The sequence below is a fragment of the Oryctolagus cuniculus genome, chromosome 2 (assembly GCF_051225735.1).
Source record: "Oryctolagus cuniculus isolate XC-2025 breed Fujian yellow rabbit chromosome 2, ASM5122573v1, whole genome shotgun sequence".
NCBI classification, from domain to species: domain Eukaryota; kingdom Metazoa; phylum Chordata; class Mammalia; order Lagomorpha; family Leporidae; genus Oryctolagus; species Oryctolagus cuniculus.
Genome location: NC_142868.1, coordinates 187,431,287 through 187,457,965, shown reverse-complemented (window position 1 = coordinate 187,457,965; position 26,679 = coordinate 187,431,287). Strand labels below are relative to the sequence as shown.

The window sequence follows — 26,679 nt, the reverse complement described above, 5'->3', positions numbered from 1 at the left end:
GTCACTGTGCAAATTAAAGCTTACCAAGGGGAAATAACGGGCCACGCTTATCTGATCAACCTGTGCTAGAAGTAGGACTTGAAACCAAGCTTGTCCGAGTCCAGCATTGGATCTCTGAAGCTGTTCTCTGCAGCTTGCCTAGCAGCATCTGTAGGTATCTATGTGATGTGCTAGGCACTGTACTAAGCGCTGCACGTGAATTCTATCACTGATTCTTTACAACTCTGTCAAGTCTTTGAGACTTCTAGACGAGAAGACAGAGAATTGTACATCCTTAACTCATTTCAGAATTCTGATCTCTTTGGAACCCTCCAGTAGCTTCCAGTCCACTAAGAGTAAGATAGTCATCGCAATGACATAAAGGCCAATCCAGGGTGAGTGTTGCAGCACAGCGAGCTAGGTCACTCAGAGGCCCACATCCCCTGTCAGTGTGCTGTGTTGAGTCCTGGCTACTCCACTTTCAAATCAGCTTCCTACCAACTCTTCCTGGGAGATGGCTCTAGTGTAGAACCTCTTCAACCATGTGGGAGATGCAGATGGAATTTCAGGCTCCTGGCTTCTGCCTGGCCCAGCCCTGGCTGTTGCAGGCACTTGGGGAGTGAACCAGTGGATGGAAGATCTCTTGCTGTCACTCTTCAAAATTTTTTAAAAAGGCCAACACAGGCCGGCGCCGCGGCTCACTAGGCTAATCCTCCGCCTTGCGGCACCGGCACACCGGGTTCTAGTCCCGGTCAGGGCACCGGATTCTGTCCCAGTTGCCCCTCTTCCAGGCCAGCTCTCTGCTGTGGCCAGGGAATGTAGTGGAGGATGGCCCAAGTGCTTGGGCCCTGCACCCCATGGGAGACCAGGAGAAGCACCTGGCTCCTGCCTTCGGATCAGTGCGGTGCGCCGGCCGCAGCGCGCCGGCCGTGGCGGCCATTGGAGGGTGAACCAACGGCAAAAGGAAGACCTTTCTCTCTGTCTCTCTCTCTCACTGTCCACTCTGTCTGTCAAAAAAAAAAAAAAAAAAAAAGGCTCATCTCCCACCTTTCCCTCCCCACCCACATCACTCAAACTCAGTATTTTCTGAACAGACCCACCAGGTGCCCTCGTCTGGAATGTTCTTCATCTTTTTAAGATTTATTTATCTGAAAGGCAGAATTACAGAGACAGAGAGGTCAGTCTTCCACCCACTGGTTCACTCTCCAAATGGCTGCAAAGGTCAGAGCTGAGCCAGGCCAAAGCCAGGAACCTGGAATCTCATGAGTCTCCCACTTGGGTTAGGGGTTCAAGCACCTGGGTCATCTCCCGCTGCTTTCCCACGCACATTAACAGCTTGCGGGGTCAAAAGTGGAGCAACTGGAACTCAACTGGCCCTCGTGTGGGGTGCGGGCATCACAGGCTGCAGGTCAACCTGCTGTGCCACAAAGGCGGCCACACAAATCTAAAGACTTTTTCAAATCTAAAGTTTTTTAAAAAGATATTTCCAACCATGAATGGTTGACTCCATGGATATGGAGGGCTGACTTTCATGTGATGTTACTTCAATGATAGAAGATGGTTTGCAATTTATTCCCCCCTTCCCCACTGCACTGAGATGAGGAACGTTTCACTATTTCAGCCATTGCCACATCTCCAACACCTCGGAGTTCATGCTCTAAGCATGTGGGTTGAACTGAATTGACCTTGTGCTGACTCTTAGACACACTGCAGATCAGGTACAACAGGGGACTCCTAAAGCCACACTTCCTGTTACTTCAAATATGCCCTCGATGCCAGGGAGAATGTATGTGCTCGCAAGCTTAACACTGGGGACTAAGAACTTCAGACTCTCAAGCTGAGGGTCTGACAAGCCTCTAGAACACATGCAACCTTACAGAGTTTGAGATCATTTCACACTGGCCTGTGAAAGTTGAGGCAGGAAACCAAGAGGGCCAAAGCCCAGGATGGCATGGGAAAGGGTGTAGGTCAAACTATGGAAGGAAACAGAATAGGTTAACAAGATAGGCCAATCTCAATGAAATGTTCTGAAAACAAGGGTGGTTCCTACACTTTTAGTTGCTGTTGTTTACATTTTATAAGTACATGAGATTTGCCTTCTTCAGTTTGTATATTGACATGAAAAATATGCAGAGATCTCAAGAGCTTACTCACCTTGCTTCACTGAAACGCGTGCCCGCTGATTAGCACTCCCCATTGCTCCCAGCCGACTTCCATTCCACTCTTGGCCTCTACCAATCTGACTATTCTAGGAGCCTCGCGTAAGTGGACTCACGCAGTACTGTCTGTCTCTAACTTGTTTTTCCCCACTTACGGCATAACGTTCTCAAGGCTCACCCACGTTGTTGGAGTGCAATTACCTGCTTTTTAAAGGCTGACTCCTACTCCATTGGATGTACATAATTTTCACCCTCTCTTCTGTCAATGGAATTCTGCTGTTCTCACTTCTTGACTATACTGATTAGGGCTGCAGTGAACAAGGGAATGATACCATCTTCGAGATCCTCATTTCAATTTCTTTGGATTCATACCCAGAAATAGGGCTGCTGGACCACATGGTAGTTGTCCTTTGGGGAAACTTCCTAACTGTTCACAGCAACAGCCTGATATATTCAAGCATTTGAGGTTATTTCATCACTACCAAAGAGCATGTAAGTTCGGTTACTATCTAAATACTGCTTAACAAGGTCTCCACTGAACAGCAGAAACATACATGGAAACTTAATGGATCTGAAACTTCACTTGAGTGACAGCATGCCAGCCCAAGCACAGTCCCATTCACTGATTCTCTCCACTGCCCACAATGGCCGGGACTGAAGCCAGGAGCTGGCAGGTCTCCCACATGTGGCAGCAGGAACCCAACTACTTGAGCCATCACCTGCTGCTCCCACAGTATGCACTGGCAGGCAGCTAGAGTTAAGGAGCCAGAGGCAGGTTATCAGTCCACATACTCTGAACCACTAGGCTACATGCTCCCTTCCCCATTTCGGCTTTAATGCAGGAAGTGAGATCTGGCCCAGAAAAGTCATCCTCCATTCTGGAACTCCTATAAAGGTATTAATAAAACTTCCACTACTGGAAATGGGGTACACACCCAGGTATAATTACACTTTCCTAAATATAAAGCTCACTCTTTTGTTAGTGTTCATAAAAGTTTGTAGCAATTTTGCTACCCCCTTAAAGATGCATAAAATACCCTCATGTATTGCAGGTGTGTATGAAGCTGCAACTGTGCATTGCTAGCGAGATCCAAGGTGGAACACCTTCAGGACAAAATCAACTGCAGCGTCTAGAAGTTTTTTTCACTCCTCTTTGGTTCTCCACCTTCCTTTTAAGACTGTATAAATTCAAGGTGTACAGTTCTGTCATACACAGTCCTAATGAAATGACTGTTAGTCAAACAAATTAACCTATCCATCACCTTCCACCTGTCAATCTCAAACTGTGTGGTGGAGAACCCAAAATCTAAGCAGATTTCCAGTATATCGCATCATTACCCAGTTAGGCAGAACATTCCATCTCTAGATTAATTCCTCAGACTTCGACTCATTTGATTCTCCTTTTGAGGCGTCCTTTTGGACGCATTTAAACTTGAATTACTCTTGATGAGCTCAATACCTAAGTACAAGATGACAATACAAAAACAAAGCATACCACACTAATCATCTCATTTTATCAACTCAATTAGAGTAGCATCTGGCCTGTGATTCAGGCACTATCTCCACCCTAACTTTAGACACTAGTTCTGAGTTACTGGATTAAAGAATTGCATTCTAACCAAAAGTCTAGCATTATGTTCTCAAATTTAACAAAAGACCTTCATAGTCACTGTTTTGGTCAACAATGCACTGCGTATTCAACAGTGGTCCCACGCACAGGATTACGCAGCTGACAAATTCCTATCACCTTAGTAAGGTGACAGCTACAGAAGGTACTTCACCTGTGAGGAGCATCATGGAGCCTTTCCATTGTGTAACCCAGAAACACAACTGGGACAAATGATCCACTGTGGGTGCTCTGTCCTGTGCAGTCAACTGCCATGGGAACTGAAGCCACTCTGACAATCTCTGCTCCAAGAGAGAGGTCCAGCACCCTTCTACCAGCCTCGCCTATACCACACACACACACACACACACACACACACACGACACCGCCTTTTGTCAAGCTCTGGGGCCTCAATGGTTAATGGTTTCCTTGCCACTGCCTGGAGGAGAAAAACAAGAGGTTACTGTCAACCAGTCGGCCCTGTTACAGCTCACTTTCACCAGGTCACTCGACTGTAGCACGAGGACACACCACCTAGGTTTGTGTACACTCTATGATGTCCTCACAACGATAAAATTGTCAAATGACATGTTTCTCAGACATATTCCCATCATTAAGAGTCACCACATATTACAATGGAAAATGTTAGGCTTTAGGTACAAAAAAGGTCATAGTTTCTCTTAAAAAATGGCAACGGTAAATATTTAAGAGATTTATTAAAGCATCTTATCACAAAGATGGAAACATACAAATTAGAAACATGCAACCATCATCATCCACAGTCAACCAAAATGTTATCTATTTTTCCTGTTTGCATAGCTGATAACTTCAGATTTTATACCCAACTCATTCATCCTGAATATGTAGTTCATTCTTCCTGAAAATACCCAGGGCACCAAATAACCAAAACGCACACATTATATAAAGAAAGTGCAAAGTTAAAAAGGAAAACGTGTGGGCAATCACCCCGTTCCCTCCCCGCCCCCCAATTAAAGGCATATAATGGCACTTTGCTCCTGCATGACCTAGATTGTCTTCAGAAAGTATTAAAATGGAATACACTTTAAAAAAGGACTTTTAATAGATGTCCAAAAAAGCTCCTTAGTGTTTGAAAATAAATGCTTGAACAAACGACCATTTTATATCAAACAAGTCTGAAGAGCCCTGTACTGCAGCACTCTGTAAAATAAACAAGACGAAAGCTGGTATAGGGTTTATTGACAAAGGCAGGGTTTCTTCAGGCAGGTAAGTAAGGAGGCGGTGGTTCTTTCTCAGGCATCTTCACGGCCATTTCATAGGTTGGCAAAACATACTAAAGAGAGGAAAAAAGGCTGATCAGATTTATTCTCCTTTAAAAAACCATTCTGGAATAATTCAGTTTTCAGACATGGGGTGAACAAACCTACAGAGAACTGAAGCACCTGTTAACAGCTCCTGAGAGCAGAAATGCCCAAATACCCTGGGATGCCACCTGGCAGTGAACTCTGACCCTGGGCCGACACTGAAGGTTCTGCTCTGGATGACCCTGAGATTACGAGGGCTCCTGGACAGGCAGCAGGTGCCACCGCTTTCCCCTCGTTTCAGTGTGACTGATGAAATGCCGGTGCTGATCACACCTCAGGGGCTGAGGATTGGGCTAAGGGGCCCTGCTGAGCCACACTGCAGAAGTCTCTAATAAGACACTGAATCCTAAGCGTCCACGAATCTGGAGTCAAAGGACAATGACTCGGGGCAGGCACTTGGTTTAGTGGTTAAGACACTGTTTGGGACACCTGAATCCCATACAGAGCATCCCCGGGTTTGGGGCACCCATCTAGCCCCGCTTTCTGCTAACGCACACCACGGCGGGCGGCAGAGATGGCTCCAGTAGTCGGGTCCCTGCCACCCACATGGAAAACCTGAGTGGAGTTCCAGGTTCCTGGCTTTGGCCTGACCCAGACCCAACTGCTGTGGGTATTTGGGGGGTAAACCAGTAAACAGGAGATCACTGACTCTGTCTCTCAAACAAAAAAAAGCTAACAAAGTCATATGCTGTCCTCTTAGTAAGACGTATACCTAAGCAGCAGGGCAGCACTCTGACCTAAGTGACCCCAAGTGTGCCAGGATGTCCTTCTAGGGGTCACATGTACTCTCTGTTGCAGACCGGGCTCCAAGAGGTGCGCCTCCCCAGACTCACGGAATCTATGTGTGCATCCCCCCTCAGATGGGCCAGCTCTCCCCGTGGATCATATGAATGTTGCTTTGAAAACAACACAAATTTCAGTCAATGAAACTTAAGATTCCCCAGAGGCTATATATGTCTAGCATCGCTATTTGCTGCCTTATCTTCCCACCAACACAACCCTTCCAGGATTAGTAATGAATGACTAAACCTGACCACCAAGGTGGGTGAGATGAGCAGTGCAGGGTCTCTAGCCCACACGTCCAGCTTTTCACGCCCTGAGACAAGGCTGAAGACAAAGGCAAGCGCCAGGTCTTCTGGAACAATCAGTAACAGCTTAAACAGTGGTTAACCTGTGGAGGTGCTTCAAAGGCGGGGTACACGGCAATCTCCGGCAAATTTCTGTTGTTGATATATTTATAGCAGTTCCAAACACAGTAGATTAGATAAGCCTGAAAGGATAAAAACAAAATTTACATAAGCTAGAACTCCACGCAGGTGACTTACAAAGCTTCCCCTGTGTTCTCCATGGAGAAAGGCGCCCACGTCAGTCTGGACCTAGCACAGGCCAGGCCCTTTTCCTACCAGCTCTCCTCTGAATCTCACTAGTTTACAGAGAAACCAGCGCTGGGGTTTCAATTCAGGTCCAGGCACTACCTGGGAATTCTGGGCTGCCAAGTCTTGGGAATTACCCCTTTTGAAAGCAGAAAGATGCTCTTTTTTTTAATTATTTAATTATTTATTTTGACAGGCAGAGTGGACAGGGAGAGAGACAGAGAGAAAGGTCTTCCTTTGCCGTTGGTTCACCCTCCAATGGCCGCCACGGCCAGCGCGCTGCAGCCGGCACACCGCGCTGATCCAAAGGCAGGAGCCAGGAGCCAGGTGCTTTTCCTGGCCTCCCATGGGGTGCAGGGCCCAAGCACCTGGGCCATCCTCCACTGCACTCCCTGGCCACAGCAGAGAGCTGGCCTGGAAGAGGGGCAACTGGGACAGAATCCGGCGCCCCGACCGGGACTAGAACCCGGTGTGCCGGCGCCGCAAGGCGGAGGATTGGCCTAGTGAGCCGCGGCGCCGGTGAAAGATGCTCTTTTAAGGCAGTGACAAAGTGTAGCTGGGCAACGTCCGTCTCCCAGGTCCTCGAAGATTTAGTCAGCAACTTACCTTAAAAATGATGAACACCACAAAGAACATCAGAACAATGAACAGGAGGCAGCTGGAGTCCAAGGACAGGAGGTCGTCCTTATAGGGAAAATCAGGCTATTCAAACAAACACACACATGTTTATAGTCAGCGACAGTCCCTGTACTCTGTAACCCAGACAGTACTTGAATACTCTACTAGATCTAATCCAAAGTGCTTTTAAGCTCCTCACCAATAATGCATGCTATTAATAACTTAAATATGCTTGTCTGAAAACCTGAAGAGTCTAAATTAGCCTTTTTTTCCTTTTTCACTAATTCCCAACTTCCTGACCTTTGGTAAACACTATAGGAGATCCCCCAGATTTGTTGCTGGGCCACTGAGTCAGCAAGTCAAGAGGTACTGAGATCCACCCAAGCTCCATGGACCAGATAGTCCTTTATGGAGAAATTTTTTGTTCCCCTAAAAGCTTCATGGGTCCCGATTCTCATCAGACAGGAGTAAAAAGGCAGTATGCCACTAGTTGTAAGGCCAGGCAAGATTATCTGACTTACTACAGAATATTCACTTAAATTCTTATTCAGCACTGACTCTGTCTAATAAGACACTGAGCTAAGTTCAGGGAGAAAAGAAAAATTTAGGATTGTGGCACAGTGGGTTAAGCTTCTACTTGAGATGCCAACAGCCCATATCGGAGTGCCAGTTTGAGTCCTGGCTGCTCAGCTTCCTGCTATTGCACCTGGGAGGCAGCAGATGATGGCTCAACTACTTGGGCACCGGCACTTGTGTGGGAGACCAGGTTTGAGTTCCTGGTTCCTGGCTTTGGCCTGGCCCAGCCCTCGATACTGCAGCCATCTGGGGAGAGAACCAGCAGACGAGAAATCACATTCTCTCTCTCCTTCTCCATCCTTCTCTGTCACTCTGCCTTTCAAATAAAGAAATAAATCTTAAGAAAAAAAAAGCATAAGAATCATTTAGGATTTACAAGCTGGCCAGCAGAGGAAGTACTTGCTGGTCTGAAGTACTGAGTGAATAAAACAAAGGGGAGCAACACTGGGGTCTGTCAACAGGATGGTGAAAACAACACAAAGAGAAATCCCAAAGGACCAAGAAAAAAGAACCCACACACCAGCCCGAAACCCTAGCCAAGTGTCTCCTTGGGACAAGACTATACTTTGAACCTTCATCTCTAAACAAAAGGATGACCATAGAAAGGAATCAGTCATGGGGGATTCTGGATTTTATTCAGAAGGCAGAGAGGCAGTAGGTGTGACTTTTCAGCCAGCAAGGATGTGACCAGAGAGCACTGTTTAAGAAGCTGCTGGGCCGGCGCCGCAGCTCACTAGGCTAATCCTCCGCCTTGCGGCGCTGGCACACCGGGTTCTAGTCCCAGTCGGGGCGCCGGATTCTGTCCCAGTTGCCCCTCTTCCAGGCCAGCTCTCTGCTATGGCCCGGGAGTGCAGTGGAGGATGGCCCAAGTGCTTGGGCCCTGCATCCCATGGGAGACCAGGAAAAGCACCTGGTTCCTGCCATCGGATCAGCGCGGTGCGCCGGCCGCGGCGGCCATTGGAGGGTGAACCAACGGCAAAAGGAAGACCTTTCTCTCTGTCTCTCTCTCTCCCTGTCCACTCTGCTTGTCAAAAAAAAAAAAAAAGAAAAGAAAAAAAGAAGCTGCTGACCACGGCAGACCTGGCCAACAGGCCCTGCCCCTGGCTAACACCTACCTTCATCACCTGCTGCTGCCCTCTCCCGAGGTGCCCGACGCCATGGCTAGCTTAGTCTCTGACCAGATTCCTTCCCTCCAAGGTCTCCCTTTCACCTAAAACACCTGCTGCTGCTCTTCTTCTTAGGTTCCACTCTCTCCTGGGTACAACGATCTCACTTCTCAGCTCTGCTCTGGTACTCACACAGTAGCCTATAATTACATGTTGGTCACTGGCAATTTCTGATTCCTTCATTAGAAAGTTAGCTTCACTAACACACACATCCCTACGAACTAGCAGAGTGCCCTGCAAATAAGAAGCAAGCAACAAATTCTTTTTTAATATGAATGATAAATTTGGTGCTATGCAAAACAAACCAGGGGAGAAATCTCTAAGTGCAGGGAGAAGTTCTAAAAGATAGCACTTGGGAAATGTACTAAGGATGCTCCACCCAGCTTTTATCTGTTTGGCCCCCACTCTTCTTCCAGGCTCCTCCATGAAACCCGTCTTCATCCCCCAGCCCAATGTCCCCTGCCCCTCCACTGTATGGCATTAATGTTCCTGCCACTTTGTGACAGTTTTGTTATCACAATGTCTTCATAATGTTGACCCTCCAAATACATGTTTGTTCTCTAAAGGAGGAGTTATCGTTATAACTATACCATTCACCAACAGTGCCTAGAACAGGGCTAGACACAGTGGGTATTCCCGCATTTGCTGCAGAAGCTTGAAAGGATAAAGAGCACCATCAACCGCAGTCACCTTAAACCGCTGGTGCCCTGAAAAACTGAAGCTGATCACCACTTCCAGGACATCCAGCTTCAGGAACCTTTTTTTTAAAGATTTATTTATTTGAAAGGAAGAGTTACAGAGAGGCAGAGGCGGAGAGAGAGACGGGGAGAGGGGGAGAGGGGGAGAGGGGGAGAAGGGGAGAGGAGGAGAGGGGGAGAGGGGGAGAGGGGGAGAGGGGGAGAGAGGGAGAGAGGGAGAGGGAGAGAGGGAGAGAGAGAGAGAGAGAGAGAATCTTCCAACTACTGGTTCACTCCCCAAATGGCCGCAACGGCCAGTGCTGGGCTAACCTGAAGCCAGGAGCCAGCAGCTTCTTCCAGGCCTCCCACACAGGCACAGGAGCCCAAGCACTTGGGCCATCGTCCACTGCTCTCCCAGGCCATAAGCAGAGAGCTGGATCGGAAGTGGAGCAGCCGGGACTCAAACTGGCACCCGTAAGGGATGCCGGCACTACAGGTGGCAGCTTAACCTGCTACACCACAGCACTGGCCCCAGTAACTTTTAATATTGAATTATTCAACTGCAATGGCAACAGACATTCTATTTTCATCCTATTGGCTTTAATATGTTAAAAGCAAAATTAATTAATGACACTTTTAAAAGCAAAAGGGAATTAAAAATAGTACCTAAGGCTGACTCAGCACTTCAACTTATTTTACCTGAAATGAAAAAAGCAAGTTTACAGTATTTACACTCACCAGTTGATCCAGATATTCTTTGATTCTTGGCAAGTAAGTGAGAGAACTGACAGCAACCAGACAACTGAGGACGAAGTCAAAAAGCCGGTAACAGAAGAACGGAATCAACCAGCCCCCTTGATACTGCAGAAGAAAATAACCACAGACAGGAAATTATGGAGGATGCTCAGTCAAGACCAAACTCTAAAGGCTGAAAATACAGCATACTTACAAAAATCGCTCCATATACCAGCACCGAACTGATTATAAACGTCAGCACAGAGACAGCAAAAAGAACGCAGACATTATCTAAAAAACAAAAACAAAAACCTAATTAAGCTACTTAAACAGCAAAATTCTTCATGACAAAATAAGACTTCTTAAAATACTGTAAAAAGGCTTAAATATATTTTCAAAATTGGCTATGAACAGAATTTAGGCTAAGATGGAGAAGTTGTAATATTAAGTAGTAAGCCTTAAGAAGTGTGCACGGAGCTACTGTTTGTTACATTGCTGCAATAATTCGCTGGCGTTTGTTGAGGATGGCACATAAACCAGGGAAGCCGCTAGGAAGACAGGTCCCTAAAAGCAAGGTCTGAAGATATGCAAACACAGGACTCTTGCCCAACATGGCAGATGCTACAACAGAGGAAAAAACGGTCAGCCTCGACTGGAGAACCAAGGGCTGTATGGGGGCAAGGACGTTAGGGCAGGTCTTGTGAGAAGAGCAGGGTCCAGCTGGAAGGAAAGGCTGACATTTGCTTAAACAGAGATGTATCACACACAGGATGCTACAGATGCCATCTCGGCTTTAGATAAAGTACAACCGGAAATTCAAAGTCCCACGTTAGTCCTCCCTCTGCAGCCCAGCATCCTAAACATTCAATCTTGGTGCTTCCTTCACTTTGGATTCTCTGTCAAACACGTCTTATTTTCTTTAAGACTGATTTTATCTCTCTCTGGAAGGCAAAGCAACAGGGCAGAGAGGGAGAGAGGGAGGGAGAGGGAGAGAGGAAGAAAAGAGAAGGAGATGGAAAAAGAGGGAGAGAGGGAAGGAGGGAGGGGGTGAGGGAAGGAAAGAAAATACTATCGGTCTTCTATCTGCTGGTTCATGCCCCAAATGAAGCCAGGAGCCAGAAACTCCATAGAGGGGCTCCCACATAGGTGGCAGGGGCCCAAGCACTTGGGCCATCTTCAGCCACCTTCCCAGACACATCAGCAGGGAGCTGGGTTGGAAGTGGGGTAGCCAGAGGTCAAACTAGTACTCTGATAATGGATGCCAGCATCACAAGTGGTTTAACCTACTGGGCCACACCACCAGCCCCAGGTCTATTTTCTTTGTTCTTCAATACTTTTTCAGGTTGCTCCAACTCTTGGCTAATCCACAGATACTAAATTTTCCATAAACAATGAAACCATCCAAATAATATTAAATTGTACTTGATTTGTAGAGTTTCTTAGCACAAATCTATGATTGATTACATGACTCTGGACTAGTATTAAGAAACTGAAGGGCAATAATAATGAAGAGAATGAGTAACTGCAGAATATCCACAGTACTGGATAAACATGTGTATATCATCACAGAGCAGTACAAACCATTATCAGCCTTCAGCACTGATTTAAGTAAAAATGGCTCTATTTCTTTCTTAGAGTACATAGGACAGTTAAATGCTACCAATTTAAAGTTCTTCCCTGTTCTAGCATGTAAAACACCACCTAGAAGAATTCAGATACAAACAAAACATGAAATTAAACATGAAAGGTACTGTTGTGGCTGGTGCTGTGGTAAAGTGGGTTAATTGTCCACCTGCAGTGCCAGCATCCCACATGTGCACTGGTTCTAGTCTCGGCTTCTCCTCTTCTGACCCACGTGCCTGCTATGGCCTGGGAAAGCAGCCCAAGATGGTCCAAGTGTTTTGGCCCCTGCATCCATGTGGGAGACCCAGAAGAAGCTCCTGGCTTCTGAACTGCCAAGCTCCAGCCGCTGCGACCACTGGGGAGTGAAGCAGCAGATGGAAGACCTTTCTCTCTGTCTCTCCCTCTCACTATCTGTAACTCTACCTCTCGAATAAATAATAAATAAAATCTGTAATAAAAAAAGAGAAAGCTACTGTTAAACTGGAAAACAAATTTGTAATTCACAATATCAGCTTTCAGGAATCTGTTAAGGAACAGTGCATGCTTATTTTCTTTTTCCCCCCAGAAAACTTTTATTTAAGGGACACAAACATTGTGCGTTTCATGAATACAACTTTAGGAACACAGTAATTCTTCCCACTGTACCCGACCTCCTACCCCTCTTCCTCCTCCCACTCCTGTTCCCATTTTTACTTTTTTTTTTTTTAACTAAGATCTATTTTCAATTAACTTAATACACACTGATTAACTCTATACTAGGGAAGAAGTACAACAAATAGTATGAAAAAAACTGCTCAACAGTAGAGACAAGGGTTGTTCAAAGTCATGGCATTTCTTTTTTTTTAAATTTTTAATTTACTTATTTATTTATTTTTTGACAGGCAGAGTGGACAGTGAGAGAGACAGAGAGAAAGGTCTTCCTTTTGCCGTTGGTTCACCCTCCAATGGCCGCCCCGCTGCAGCTGGAGCATCGCACTGATCCGAAGGCAGGAGCCAGGTGCTTCTCCTGGTCTCCCATGGGGTGCAGGGCCCAAGCACTTAGGCTATTCTCCACTGCACTCCCGGGCCATAGCAGAGGGCTGGCCTGGAAGAGGGGCAACTGGGACAGAATCCGGCACCCCGAACGGGACTAGAACCCGGTGTGCCGGTGCCGCAGGCGGAGGATTAGCCTATTGAGCCGCAGCGCCGCCAAAGTCATGGCATTTCAAAGCATCAATTTCACTTCTATAGATTATCTCTTAGGTGCTCTATTATTTAACACAGAACAAAGAGAACATACAGTATTTGTCCTTTTGGGACTGGCTCATTAAGTATGATGTTTTCCTATTTCCTCCATTTTGTTGCAAACAATAGGATTTCATTTTATTTTACCATTGTGTAGAATCCCAAGGTGTATATATCCTTTAATTTCTTTATCCAGTCTTAAATTGATGGGCATTTGTGTTGATTCCATATCTTAGCTATTATGAATTGAGCAGCAATAAACATGGGGCTACAGGTAACTCTTTCATATGCTGATTTCATTTCCCTTGGGTAAATTTCCAGGAGTGAGATGCTTGGGCCATATGGTAGGTCTGTATTCAGATTTCTGAGGTATCTCCATACTGTCTCCACAGTGGCTGTACAGTGGATTAGGGTATCTTTATCCCCATATCCTTGCCAGCATTTGTTTGTTGATTTCTGTATAAAAGCCATTCTAACTGGGGTGAGGTGATTTTTTTTTTGTGGTTTTGATTTGCATTTCCTTAATGGCTTAATGATCCTGAGCATTTTTTCATGTGTCTGTTGGCCATCTGATTTCCTCATTTGAAAAATGCCTGTTTAAGTCCTTTACCCATTTCTTAACTGCACTGTTTTGTTGTTGAGTTTCTTGACCTCTTTATATATTCTGATCATTAATCCTTTATCAGCTGCATAGTTTGCAAATAATTTCTCCCATTCTGTCAGCTGCCTCTTCACTTTGCTGAGTGTTCCTTTCACAGTGCAGAAGATTCTCAATTTTATGTAATCCCATTTGTTAATTTTGGCTTTTACTGCCTGTGCCTCTGGGGTCTTTTCCAAGAACTCTCTGCTTATGCCAATGTCCTGCAGGGTGTCCCCAATGTTTTGTAATAATTTGATGGTATTGGGTTGTAGATTTAGGTCTTTAATCCATTTTGAGTGTATTTTTCTGTAAGGTGTAAGGTAGGGGTCTTGCATCGTACTTCTGCATGTGGAGATCCAGTTTCCCCAGAACCATTTGTTGAAGAGACTGTCCTTGCTCCAGGGATTGATTTTAGCTCCTTTGTCAAAGATAAGTTGATTGTAGATGTGTGGGTTGACTTCTGGAGTTTCTATTCTCTTCCATTTGTCTGTCCATCTGTTTTTGTACCATTAAGAGGCTGCTTTGATTATTATTGTTCTGTAGTGTGTCTTGAAATCTGGTGTTGTGATGCCTCCAGCTTTGTTTTTGTTGTATAAGACTGCATTAGCAATTTGAGTCTCCTGTGTTTTCATATGAATTTCAGCATCATTTTTTCTAGATCTGAGAAGAATGCCCTTGGTATTTTGATTGGGATTGCACTGAATCTGTAAACTGCTTTTGGTAGTATGGAAATTTTGATGATATTGATTCTTCCAATCCATGAATATGGAAGATTTTTCCACTTCTTTGTATCTTCTATTTCTTTTTAAATGTTTTGTAATTCTCATCATAAAGATCTTTGACACCCTTGGTCAAATTTATTCCAAGGTACTAAATTTTTTGTTAGCTACTGGGAATGGGATTGATCGTAGAATCCCTTTCTCAGATGTGACATTGTCTGTATATCAAAGGCTACTGATTTTTGTGTGTTGATTTCGTATCCTGCCAATTTACCAAACTTTCCTATGAATTCCAAGTCTCATAGTGGAGTCTTTTAGACCCTTTATATATAGAATCATGTCATTTGCAAATGGGGATAGTTTGACTGCCTCCATCCCAAATTGTATCCCTTTGATTTCTTTTTCTTGCCTAATGGCTCTGACTAAACCTTCCAGGAGTATACTGAATAGCAATGGTGACAGTGGCCATGCATGTCTGGTTCCCAATCTCAGTGGGAATGCTTCCAACTTTCCCCTGTTCAATAGGACACTGGCCCTGGATTTTTCATAAATTGGTTTTATTGTGTTGAGGGATGTTCCATCTATACCAAATTTGCTTAAATTTTTCATCATTAAAGGCTGTTACATTTCATCAAATGCCTTCACTGCATCTACTGAGATAATCATATGGTTTTTGTTCTTCAATTTCTTAATGTGATAAATCATATTGATTTATTTCTTGATGTCGGACCATCCTTGCATACCTGGGATAATCCAACTCGGTCTGGGTAAATAACTTTTCTGACACATGTTGGATACAACAGGCTAGTATTTTGTTGAGGATTTTTGCATCTACGTTCATTAGAGAAATTGGTCTGTAGTTCTCTTTCTCTGTTGTATCCTTTTCAGGTTTAGAAATTTAAGGTGATGCTGGCTTCGCAGAAGGAGTCTGGGAGGATTTCCTCCCTTTAAATTGTTTTGAATAGCTTGAGAAGAATTGAAGTTAGTTCTTCCTTAAATGTCTGTTACAGTTTAGCAGTGAAGCCATACGGTCCTGGGCTTTTCTTTGCTGGGAGGGTCTTTATTACTGATTCAATTTCCATTTGGTTATTGGTCTGTTTAGGTTTTATATGTCTTCATGGTTCAATTTAGGTAGGTTCTATGTGTCCAGGAATCTATCCAGTTCTTCTAGGTTCTCTGTTTTGTTGGAATACAGCTCTTTGTAGTAATTTTTGTTGATTCCTTTTTTTTCCCCAAAAAAACAGCTCTTCATTTTGCTGATCTTTTGTATCATTTTTTTAGTTTCAATTTTGTTGATTTCTTATCTAATTTTGATTCCTTCTTTTCTCCTACTAGTTTTGGGTTTGATTTGCTGTTTCTTTTCTATGCAATGATAGCTCATTTATTTGGTGCCTTTCCAATTTCTTGATGTAGGTACCAATTGCTATAAACTTTCCTTGTAACACTGCTTTTGCTATATCCTTTAAGTTTATGGTACATTGTCATCTTCACTTGTCTCCAGAAATTTTTTTATTTTTCTTTTGTTTTTTTTCTATGACCCAGTGTTCATTCAGAAGCATGTTGTTCAGTCTCCATGTGTTTGTATGTTCTAGATATTCTCGAGTTGTTGATTTCAAGCTTCATCCCATTGTGGTCAGAGAAGATGCATGGTATGATTTCCACTGTTTGAATTTGCTGAGACTTGCTTTATGGCCTAGCCTGTGCTTCCTGTACTTGGACATCCCTTTTCTTCTCCTAGAGAAGTTTTCTTTAATTACTTCACTAAACAGACCTTCTAATCCATTCTTTCTTTCCACGCCTTCAGGAACTCCCAAGGCTCATATGTTGGGTCGTTTGATAGTATCAAACAGGGAGCTCAGTTCAGTGCTTTGGGGTGAAGGGAGTGTTCAAGGTGACACTGAGGTAGGGCATGTTAAATCTTTTTTTCTTTTCTTCTTTTTTTTTAATCAGACGGGAGGTTTGTTCTGTTGTTGGAGTATTTTCACACTGACCTCTTCTCCTTAAAGGAGATCAATGCCTGGGCGCTAGCCCCAGTGGGTGTAATTCATATTTGCACTGCCACAAGAGCCACACAAGGGATCCATAGAATCCTCAGTGTGAGCACAGATCCCACAGCAGTGACCCTCGCCAGGCAATCAGGGATCCCTGAGCATGTAGAGCCTCTCACAGTGACTGCCCAAAGTCCCAGCTGTACCCTGCACCCTCCCACACAGCCAGTGTTTTCAAAGTCCAGGCACATAAGGCTCCCATAGGAGCACCCAGCCTCCTGTCAATTCTCCCAGGTGGACTGAAGTGTTTACTCTCGGCAGGTTGCTCAGCTTGCAGACACATGCTGGCACAGCTGTTATGTATGTCCAAAATGGTGTCTACCCTCTTGACTAGTTACAGGACATGGGTGCTAGGTGGCCATGGAGAGAGAAATGTGCCTCTGCCTCTTCCCCTGCCCCCAGCTTTTTTTTCCTCTCTAGGTTGGCTGGTACTCTGTTCTCCCACAGGGCTCCAAGCCAGACTTGTGCCAGGCTCTTCCCGCAGCTTTATCGCCAATGGCTTGGGCTGCTATCATCTGGTCTCACCTCACTCTCCAAAGCTGGTGCTGGCATTCTCATCTGCTGGGGTTCTGAGCTGTGCACGTCCATACCCTCCAAGTAGGTCCACAGTGTCCCTCTAATTGGCGTGGAGTTTCCTCTGCAGTTTTCTCCCTAACTCTTCCCTGAAATTGCACTCTCTCCACTTTTTTTTTTTTTAACTATCTTTCACTAGACTACAGCAGTGACCTCCCTCCCTATTCCACCATCTTGAGAAACTCCCTAAAGTACTGAAACAAAAAAGTGAAGTTCAAGGTCTTCCACTGGAGCAAGAAATTGCAAAAATGGGGGGAGGTGGTGACAGGTGGGGAAGGCATATAATGCCTGGAACAGACGCTGTGAATTAATAAGGCAAAGAAAATACAAGGACTCCACTCCTCAATATGAACTGCAGGTTTCCACCTGCTGTGACAGGAACCTCCTCTTGAGGTCTCCCACGTGTTTACACATCCCCAAGTCAATGTACATGAGGTTGGGTGCATTATGAGGAAAACATAATGCAGAAGTATTTTGGACATACTGTTTGGCTGATTAAAAATAATGAATCACAAACATCATTATTTAAAACTGGCCATCATGCCAATAACCAGAAATTAACTGTAGGAAAGTCAGATTTCAACTTCCAAAGAAATGCAAACTCCTATGACCAAGAACTAGGTATTTTATATTTTCTCAAGAATAAGGACTTTGATGTAATTATAATCAAATAAAAATAACACTGAACACATCTGATTTTCTTTACAGGGAGAGGGAATAACACACACACAATGTACAGTAACTTCAGGATTTCAACCGTATCATCTAGCCAAGCAAGACTCTTGAAAACCGTTAAGTCTTTTTCTACAACTCAATTTTCAGAGAAACCTACATGACAAGGGAAAATGCTCAAACTGGCACATAAATTAAAATTTTACAGCCCAAAATAAAATTTTAAAAATATCAACATGAGGCTAACAGCCATTAGAAGTTAAAAGTTTTACTCAAAAACAAATGTTAATATATTCTTGTTACTTCTATGACAGCTGACAAGGATTATACTATTTATGAAAAGACAATCAAGAGGCTGCCATGAAAAAGAAAACAAACCACACAGCAGGAACAACTGTTGGTGTTTTCCTACTATTATCTGACAGCCACAGAATTCTTCCTGGCTCCTGGAAACTGAAGTTAGCTGGAAGGACAATGAATTATTTGAACTAACAACCAAATAAACTCACACACAAACATACACACAACTTCATAAATAGATCAGAGAAGGCCATAAATGTCATGTAGCTCAAATATTAAATTTCTTACATAGTTTACAAGAGAATAAAATCTCAACTTGAATTTTTCTGCTCTTTTATTTTGAAAAAAGATAAATAATAATGTTTTTGACAGGCAGAGTTAGACAGTGAGAGAGACAGAGAGAAAGGTCTTCTTTCCGTTGGTTCACCCCCAAAATGGCCGCCAGGGCTGGTGCGCTGCGCCAATCTGAAGCCAGCAGCCAGGAGCTTCCTCATGGTCTCCCATGTGGGTGCAGGACCCAAGCACTTAGGCCATCCTCCACTGCCTTCCCGGGCCACAGCAGAGACCTGGACTGGAAGAGGAGCAACCGGGATAGAACCAGCACCCCAACCGGGACTAGAACCAGGGGTGCCAGCGCCGCAGGCAGAGGATTAGCCTAGTGAGCTATGGCACCGGCCGAAAAAAGATAAATAACAATTAAAGATATTGCTATGAGGGAATAGATAGGTTTAAAAGGGTAATCTACATGGAGGGTCTTAGGTTTTTCTACTTTTAACTCGAATGTCAAATACTTCTCCATCTAAACAATAAAAGTGTATTTAAAATTGTGTGGCCCTGAGCAAAAGACATCACCAAACAGTCAAGTGATTTGCATTGAGTATTTTGTGATAATAGTCTATTTGCTCCATGAGGAATCTCTCGTCCCAATTACACTTGTCCACTGACACTCAGATCTACAGTTCAATTTCATTTCCCTCTTTCCCTTCTCTCCCTGGTATCTGACAGAGTCAAGAAACACATTTCTGAAAAATCTAGACGTCCATTAGGTTTTCTGTGAGAAATGCTATACTGTATTCCTCATGAATATCTTTGAAAAAATCCATCAAAAATACTCTTCCCTCTCAGCAGATTTAACGTAAATGTAATTTATCCCATGTTAACCTTATGCAATTCATTTAGCCCTCTGAAATGCAACAAGCACAAATCAATAGACACCCCCCCCCCCAAATAACAGTGTATACATACACTTAAGACACAAAACTATCAGGAGATAGTTTCTTTTCAGCTAAAAACCTACCAGCCATCCTCTCGGATGAGTAGTAATTACCAATGACTTCATACTGAATGTTGTTGACAGCTGGCATTAAGTTTGGATGAGTCACCTCCACGATCAGCAAGATTGCCATCAATAGGTTTACAACCTGTGAAGGACAGCATTTTATCAGTTATGTTAATCACTCCCAGGAAGCAGCCTTCAACACAATTTTCGGATGTCTAACCCAGGAGAAGACCATCTGTGAGATAGAGCAATACGCAATCACCACTATGAGAGCAGTTTTAAAATACTTCATAAAGTAAACAGAAAAATACTTTCATGAAGTACAAACCTAAAATTACCCACTTCAGAGATAAGATGTCTGACCCTGTGTTAATACCAATCACTGGAATAAAATGGCAGAAAAATACAAACTAAGGAATCATTACAAATTGTTCATGTGTAGATGTATTTATTCGTCATGTGCAGACATGTATTCATTCGTCTACCAATCTCAGAACTTGAGAGTCTGAGGAAGGTACAGTTCATTCAATTTATTTATCCATCTGATAGATTTCTGACAGCCCTTCAGGGCTTCCTCCATTCAGTGATTTCCTCCTGGGCTCAACTCAAATGCCAAAGACTCTCTGAAACTTTGATTCCACCCCCTTCACATACTGGTCTTAATCCCACCTTTGAGACAATATGCTTTCCCTTCTAGATAGGCGTTCCTCTAAGTGCTCCTGAAAGTAGCCTCCAAATATTGTCTTTTCCAGAATAAACATTTAGGATCAGAAACCACTCTTCTATCTAGCATGTTTTCCAGCTATCTATTTCCCTGTCGCTCTTTTTATACAACCTCCAGTTTGATGGACACACTATTAAAACATGGTAAGATCAGCCTGGGCAGAACACATCAGAATCTCAGTAGCCACATTCTAGCTAACGAATTTCAAGGAAGGCAACCTGAAGTTGCACTGGTTCTCTAAGTGTTCTGAATGTCACAGAAGAGTAACTCCCTAAAATATCAAATCCTTTTCACACTTGCTGCTGAAGTATCACTTGTACTGTAAGGCTGGATTCAGAGGTCCAAGCAAAAGCATTTTATGTATTTGTAATCAAATTTTATCTTATTACTTAATTCAAGACTTCCTGGATCTGGATTCTAATACCCTAGAGATTCTCCTCCTCTCAGCTTCTGGCATTTGAAAAACTGATCAGCCTGTAACCAGTATCTCCATGGAAGTCACTAACAAGAGAACAGGACAAAGCTGAGGACAAGGTTGTCAGAGGCCATCCCCTTCCCATTATCAGCAACCTTTCAACAAAGTTCTTTTCTATCTGGCCCAGAGGAACATCTTGAGACTATCAGACATTTTGTTGAAATCCCTTCACACATTCCCATCTGGTGCCTTTTCCTAGTCAACCCAGGCTGTTAAGTCCACTGACAAAGAATATTACCTACACCTACATTTGTTAGTGAATTTCTGCATAAGCCCAGGAGGAGGCACTGCCACCTTTGAATGTCAATGATTTAATCAGAAATCTCACCAAGGACAGTGGTATAGCTCCCCGCCTTAAAGGTCCCTGTTTGTGAAAATCTGAACAAGTGATACTTTCAAAGGACATTAGAGCCTGATCAACAGCACTGTCAACAGCTCTACTGTGTGCATCCCTCCTGTCTACCCTGAACAGGTAAGCACATTTTCTTTCTTAACAGCGCAAGTCATTTCACAAATATTCTCTTGGGGCCAGCACTGTGGTGCAAACAGCCCTGACCACTGAGGCTACTGGAGAGTAACCCAGCAGGTGGAAGCTCCTTTACCTCTCTCTCTCTATAACTGCCTTTCAAATAAATATTTTTTTAAAAAAACTCTTTTCTTCTCTTCCATAAGTCAAGCCTCAACCACTATTATCTTCTAGAATTAATGACACTTCAAATTGCATTTCATTGTGGTTCAGACTCCTGAATATTAAATAAAACAGATCGTAAGTCTCAACAAAAGGATCAAGAAAAGATAAAAATAAATGTGAGTGCTACTTCACTGAACAAAGGAGCTTTCTCAAATCTTCATTAATTATATTTTTTTCTTTTTAAGATAGATTTATGTATATGAAAGGCAGAGTTACAGAGAGGCAGAGGCAGAGAGAGAAAAAGAGAGGTCTTCCATCTGCTGGTTCACTTCCCAACTGGAGCCAGGAGCTTCTTCCAGGTCTCCCACATGGGTGCAGGGGCCCAAGGACTTGGGCCATCTTCTATTACTTTCCTAGGCCATAGCAGAGAGCTGGATGGGAAGTGGAGCAGCCGGGACTCAAACTAGGGCCCAAATGGGATGCTGGCACTGCAGGCAGCAGCTTTACACACTCCACCACAGTACCGGCCCCTAATTATATTTCTTTAGGTTATCATATTTCATTGGAACCCCAACTTACATTTTAAATAAAATATTATTTTGGAAAATCTTTGTGACTGTCAAGGATTCAGAGGTGAGTACCTAAGCTGTACTCATATACAGGCCCTAGTGATTGACTTTTTAAAAGGTTTATTTGAAACACAGAGTGACAGAGAAATCTTCCACTGACTAGTTCACTGGCCAAATAGCCAGAACAGCCAGGTCTGGGTCAGGCTAAAGGCAGGAACTCCATCTTGGTCTCCCAGGTGGGTGGCTGGGACCCAAGGACTCGGGTCATGTTCTGCTGCCTTCCCAGGCACATTAGCAGGGAGCTGGATGGGAAGCGGAACAGCCAGGATTTGAACCATCACTCCCATAGGGGATGCCAGGATCACAAGCAGTGGCTTCACCAGCCATGCCACAACACTGGCCCCCTAGCAATTTACTTCTGATTACAGTTGGTATTTCACCACGTTGAATTTTTCAAAGAATGCATAAAAGTTAGTCTTACAAATAAAATTTTTCTGAAAACACCCAACTATGTACAAACTATTCCAGAGTGTTCCTGATTCATTTTTTTCTCCCTTCACTGTATTCAGGGAGGAAAGTTAAAAAAAAATATAATTAAAAGAGAATGAAAAAATAAAATTTTAAAAATAAAAAAGAATGGTTAAGTTCTAAGTCTAGGAACATGGAAAGATACAGAATGCAGCCAACCTGTCAACAGCATGGAAATGGACACACCACTCAGCACTCAGCGTGGGAGCAGACATGTACAATTTGTGGGTCAAACGTGGTGTCTGATGCTTCTGAAGCCTTTACCCACCTTATGTAAGCGCACAAAGGAGAAACAGATGTGTTCGAGCATCCTGCGTACAAAGCAACGCTACGGCATCCATGGACACACCCAGCCTCCAGAGAGTCATTCCTCTCCGCATTCTCATTTCATTGCCACACACATCCTAGAGATTCTTCAGGGACTTTTCTTGGAGGAGACGGTTCATTTACTGTTTCATGAACATCTCAAGCGGTCTAATTAATAATTTACCTACTACACACATTTTATAGGGTAAGACACTACCCTCCTCCTTCAGGGAGGCCATCCTATGTGGGAGGAAGAAAAGATAATCATACTAGAATGCAACAGAAGTACTATTTAATAAGTGCCTACAACAGACACTTGAAAAATCTTCCCCATGAAAACATCTGAGCTACCAGCCAAGAAATTAATGTGAAATTGACAAAATTGTTAATGGATAAACCTGAGAGATGAGTAAATGGGAATTTTTATGCCAGTTTGCTACTTTGTTTTAAAACTTCCTTAATACCATTTTTAGAAAATGACAGGAAAAGATGATTTCAGAAGGGAATCGCATATCCAGTCACAGAGGCACAAAACAAGGTACTTGAGGAGACATTGACTGAAGCATAAACAAGCTACACTCCTCTATAGGAATCAGGAGTGAGGGCCAGAAAGGAATGCAGCCTGAGGAAGCCTGTCTTCGCATATCTGCCCGCTACCTAAGGTTATACTCTAAAAACGTTGAGACACATGGAAAATCAGTCACAGCGTCTTTCCAAGACCAACACTTACTACAAATGCTCAAAACATACTCTCATTAGGGCACCATTAACCTCTCACAGCAGATGCTTAAGGCCATTTTCATTCAATAAATATTTTGAGTTAGACAAGAAACTTGTTTAAAATCATCTTAAAAAATGATAGGGAAACTTTAGAAATGTCAGCATTTAAAGGAGCTCATTCTGAAACTCTGTATCGCTTAAACCAGGTACTAAACCAGGCTTTCTTCTTTCAAGTTTAAAATGCTAAAGGCTACTACTGCAAGGCTACGAATAATGGGTTCTGGTTTTCTCTAGGTCCTGCCCAGCACTACTTAATACAAGGCAATGAATACCGTATATACAGTCTGACAAACATCTTCACATTGCCATCCGTAGAAGTGGCTGCTGAAAAGCAATGACACTCTATCAGTCGCAGTCATTTTAACAGTGTCTGAGCCCATCCAGAGGCCTCACCAAGTTCCAAACAGCACATAAGGAATCACCACTTCAGACAGCCTAGTGACTACGGGGGAACCTGAGAGAATCATAAGATACTCTCTCAAGCAGATGCAGAAGTATTGCAGCAGCTAGAATCAAGGAAGAGGGAGGGAAGTAACACCCTACTCCACTCACCCCCGTATTTCCCTTAGTAAGGAAGCTACTGGCAACAAAACGCACTGCTGAGACAATACTGCACTTTGGTCCAGGTGGTCTTGTCTAATTTCTCAGTGTTATGTGTCTCCCCAGCTGGGCAGAAACTGTGTCTTTAAATTGCTGTATCAAAGCTACACTTTTGAAAGTCACCAGCAATATTATAATTAATAAAACCACTGGCCTTTCCGGGTCTCCCACACAGGTGACTTCAGCCATCAACACTGCTTCCCAGTGTCTGTGTAGCAGGAAGTTAGAGTCAAGAGCTTCCGCCAGAACTGAACCCATGATGGGGAATGCAGACGGCTAACTGCTAGGCTCAACACGGGCCCCCCACAGCCTTCCTCCAGTCCCTGAGCTGGTTAGAATTGGACATTACCAATCACCTTCCCCTTCTCTCGTTACTGTAAGTTTCGTTTCTGAACCTGTGCCCCAAAGTGCCATGCAATACCAGAAGCATCTTGAGGGAAGATGTAAAGTTCAAGACAACAAACACTGAAGTTCTACCATGTGGCCCGAACAGGAACACAAAGGATCAACGACACCAGGCCCTGTGATTCATTCCTTCTGTACAGCAACCAAAGCCTTTCATAGTGCACACGTTCAATCAATCACATAACCAAGACAGGTGACAGAAGCAGTTGACAAGGTTCTACTAACCTGAAAAGTCCACGCAAAGAAGAGCTCAAAAGAGAGATGCGTGAACCTTTTTCACGTCAACAGCTTCAAGTGCGGAAGAGATTTAAATTCACTGCCTACTTTGTAGGAATAATGCCCTTAACTGAAGTTTTCCCCTCTGCACTTTGAGTTTCCTGTTTGTAACTCGCACTTGATCCTGCTATTCATTTTTGAGCTAAGCCCATAAATACAGCCAATTACACTTAGATGGCTGAGACAAGGATGGTGGTTATTTTCTTCTTTAAGAGTTAGAAACCCTCTGTTCTGTGAACGGAGGGAAAGAGCTGAGGAGACAGGAACACCAAATTTGAAGGCCAGAGTCCCAGGATGAAGGACTGGACTTCCTCCACCCAGGAGGAGGGAAAATCACTTGGGATGAGGACAGTAGGGTTGAGAACGATTTAAAGTATTCATTTTGGAGAGTGGAAGGCAGAGCTAAGGACAAACAAAAGAAATTAAAACTCAGCCCCTTAATAATGGAGGGGAAAGAAAAGGAAGTGAGAAATATAACGCAGATGACTCATTAACTATTTGATGTCCAAAATTATAGAGTCTGTGAATGGCCATGTGATACAAATACATTTACACACATTCAAGTTTTTTTAATTTTTAAGTATGTTAATGAAGCAAGACTGTAAAACAACAACAGAGCAGTCAGGAATAACGTGGTGGCAGGTGGTCCCCTGGGGGCGAGCCATGTAACAGTATCTGTCTAACGGATTCTCGTCTGGTATTTGTCTGAGTGGTTACCAATGACTTCCAGACACTGGGTGGGGACGTCTCCAGCACGTAGGAAGGCAGGGAGTGCCTAGGGTAAGTCTCTTCCCTTTTTTTTTTTTTTTTTTTTTTTTTTTTGTAGGTCACTAAGCATCAGAACCGGCACAGTATTTGCTGCCACACAAAAAATCACAAAAGTCAGCCAAAGCGGCCGAGTCGACAACAAATTTAGTCTGACAGAGCTTCCGTGAAGTCCGAATAACCCAAGACTGCCTAAACAGGATCGCACTTTCCTAACTCACAAACCGGCTCCAATCGTGTCCGCATCCCGGAAGCGGCGGGAAGCAGCCACTACCGTCTTCCTACGGGTCACACTGTCAACTGGCGATGACAGAGGAGATCCCGGCACCAGGCACGCCAGCCTCCGCGGCCACCCAGTGCAGGCCATCCGCTAACGCGGGCAGGCCAGGGGCTGCCTCAGGGCGAATCCCGGCGAGCGGTGCCGCCTCCGGGCGCACCTCGGCCCCGCGGCCCGCACCCCAGCTGCGCTCCGGCAGCGCGAGCGGCCCCGAGGCAGAGGAACTGGGATGCGTTACCTCAAGATCTGCTCCTCAAAAAAAATATATATATAAAATGAATAAAACCCACCGCCACCAGCACCCGACCCGGGGGCGGAAGTGCGAAAGGAGGCCAAGCCGGGTCATTCCCAGCACCCCAGTCCCTCCGGCCGCCCCGGAACACCCCCGGGGCAAGTCTCCTCCCTCGACGCCCCCGGACTGCTGCCCGAGCTGGAGGACCCCACGGAGACGCGCCCCCTCACGCCCCGCCCCGCCGGCCCGGGCGCCCCTCACACCTACCATGTACCAGGTGCCCAGGACGATCGTCCCGGTGCGAACATGGCAGCAGCCGCAGCACCGGGTGCTGTAGAACCGGTCGCTGCGGCTCCGCTTGAAAGTCATGGACACCATCGGGAGACTCGCGGGCCTCGCTGCTGGCCCAGTCACTGACCAAAGCTTTCCGCGCAGCGGTTGCGCCCGGACGGTTGACTCTCGGCGTCCCAAGCCAAACGACGCGTCTTCAAGCCCGCCCCCGGCCCGGGCCCCAACAGCTCCTCCGCACCGGCGCACTGAGCGCCGCTCTCGTGCGGCCTCCGCTTACCCCCTCCTCCTCCTCCACTTTCCGCGGCACGCGGACCAATAGAGAGCGGAAAACGGAGCGGGCCCGCCTCCTGATTGGAAAACCTTGGAGACTGACAATATCTCAGGGCCAATCAGAAGTGCAACTCCCCTCAGCGCGGATCCGTTCCCGCCTGGTAAGGGAGGCCAGAGGCCCGCTCGGGAGCCCAGGGGAGTTCGTGGTGAGGGCGGCCCGGTAGTTCACCATCCCTGAAG

The 26,679-nt window shown here is 44.7% G+C and overlaps 1 protein-coding gene across 1 annotated transcript; it reads right to left on the bottom strand.

The window, feature by feature from the left end:
* Positions 1 to 4,446: 4,446 nt before the first annotated feature.
* On the bottom strand, positions 4,447 to 26,357 carry LAPTM4A (lysosomal protein transmembrane 4 alpha). The gene is given in 13 exon segments (NM_001082639.1): positions 4,447 to 5,056; positions 6,259 to 6,357; positions 7,067 to 7,162; positions 10,236 to 10,358; positions 10,447 to 10,523; positions 19,329 to 19,452; positions 26,146 to 26,189; positions 26,192 to 26,194; positions 26,197 to 26,202; positions 26,205 to 26,222; position 26,225; positions 26,228 to 26,231; positions 26,234 to 26,357. Coding segments are annotated over 13 exon segments (684 nt in total). The 5' UTR covers positions 26,248 to 26,357; the 3' UTR covers positions 4,447 to 4,981.
* Between the last annotated feature and the right edge of the window lie 322 nt (positions 26,358 to 26,679).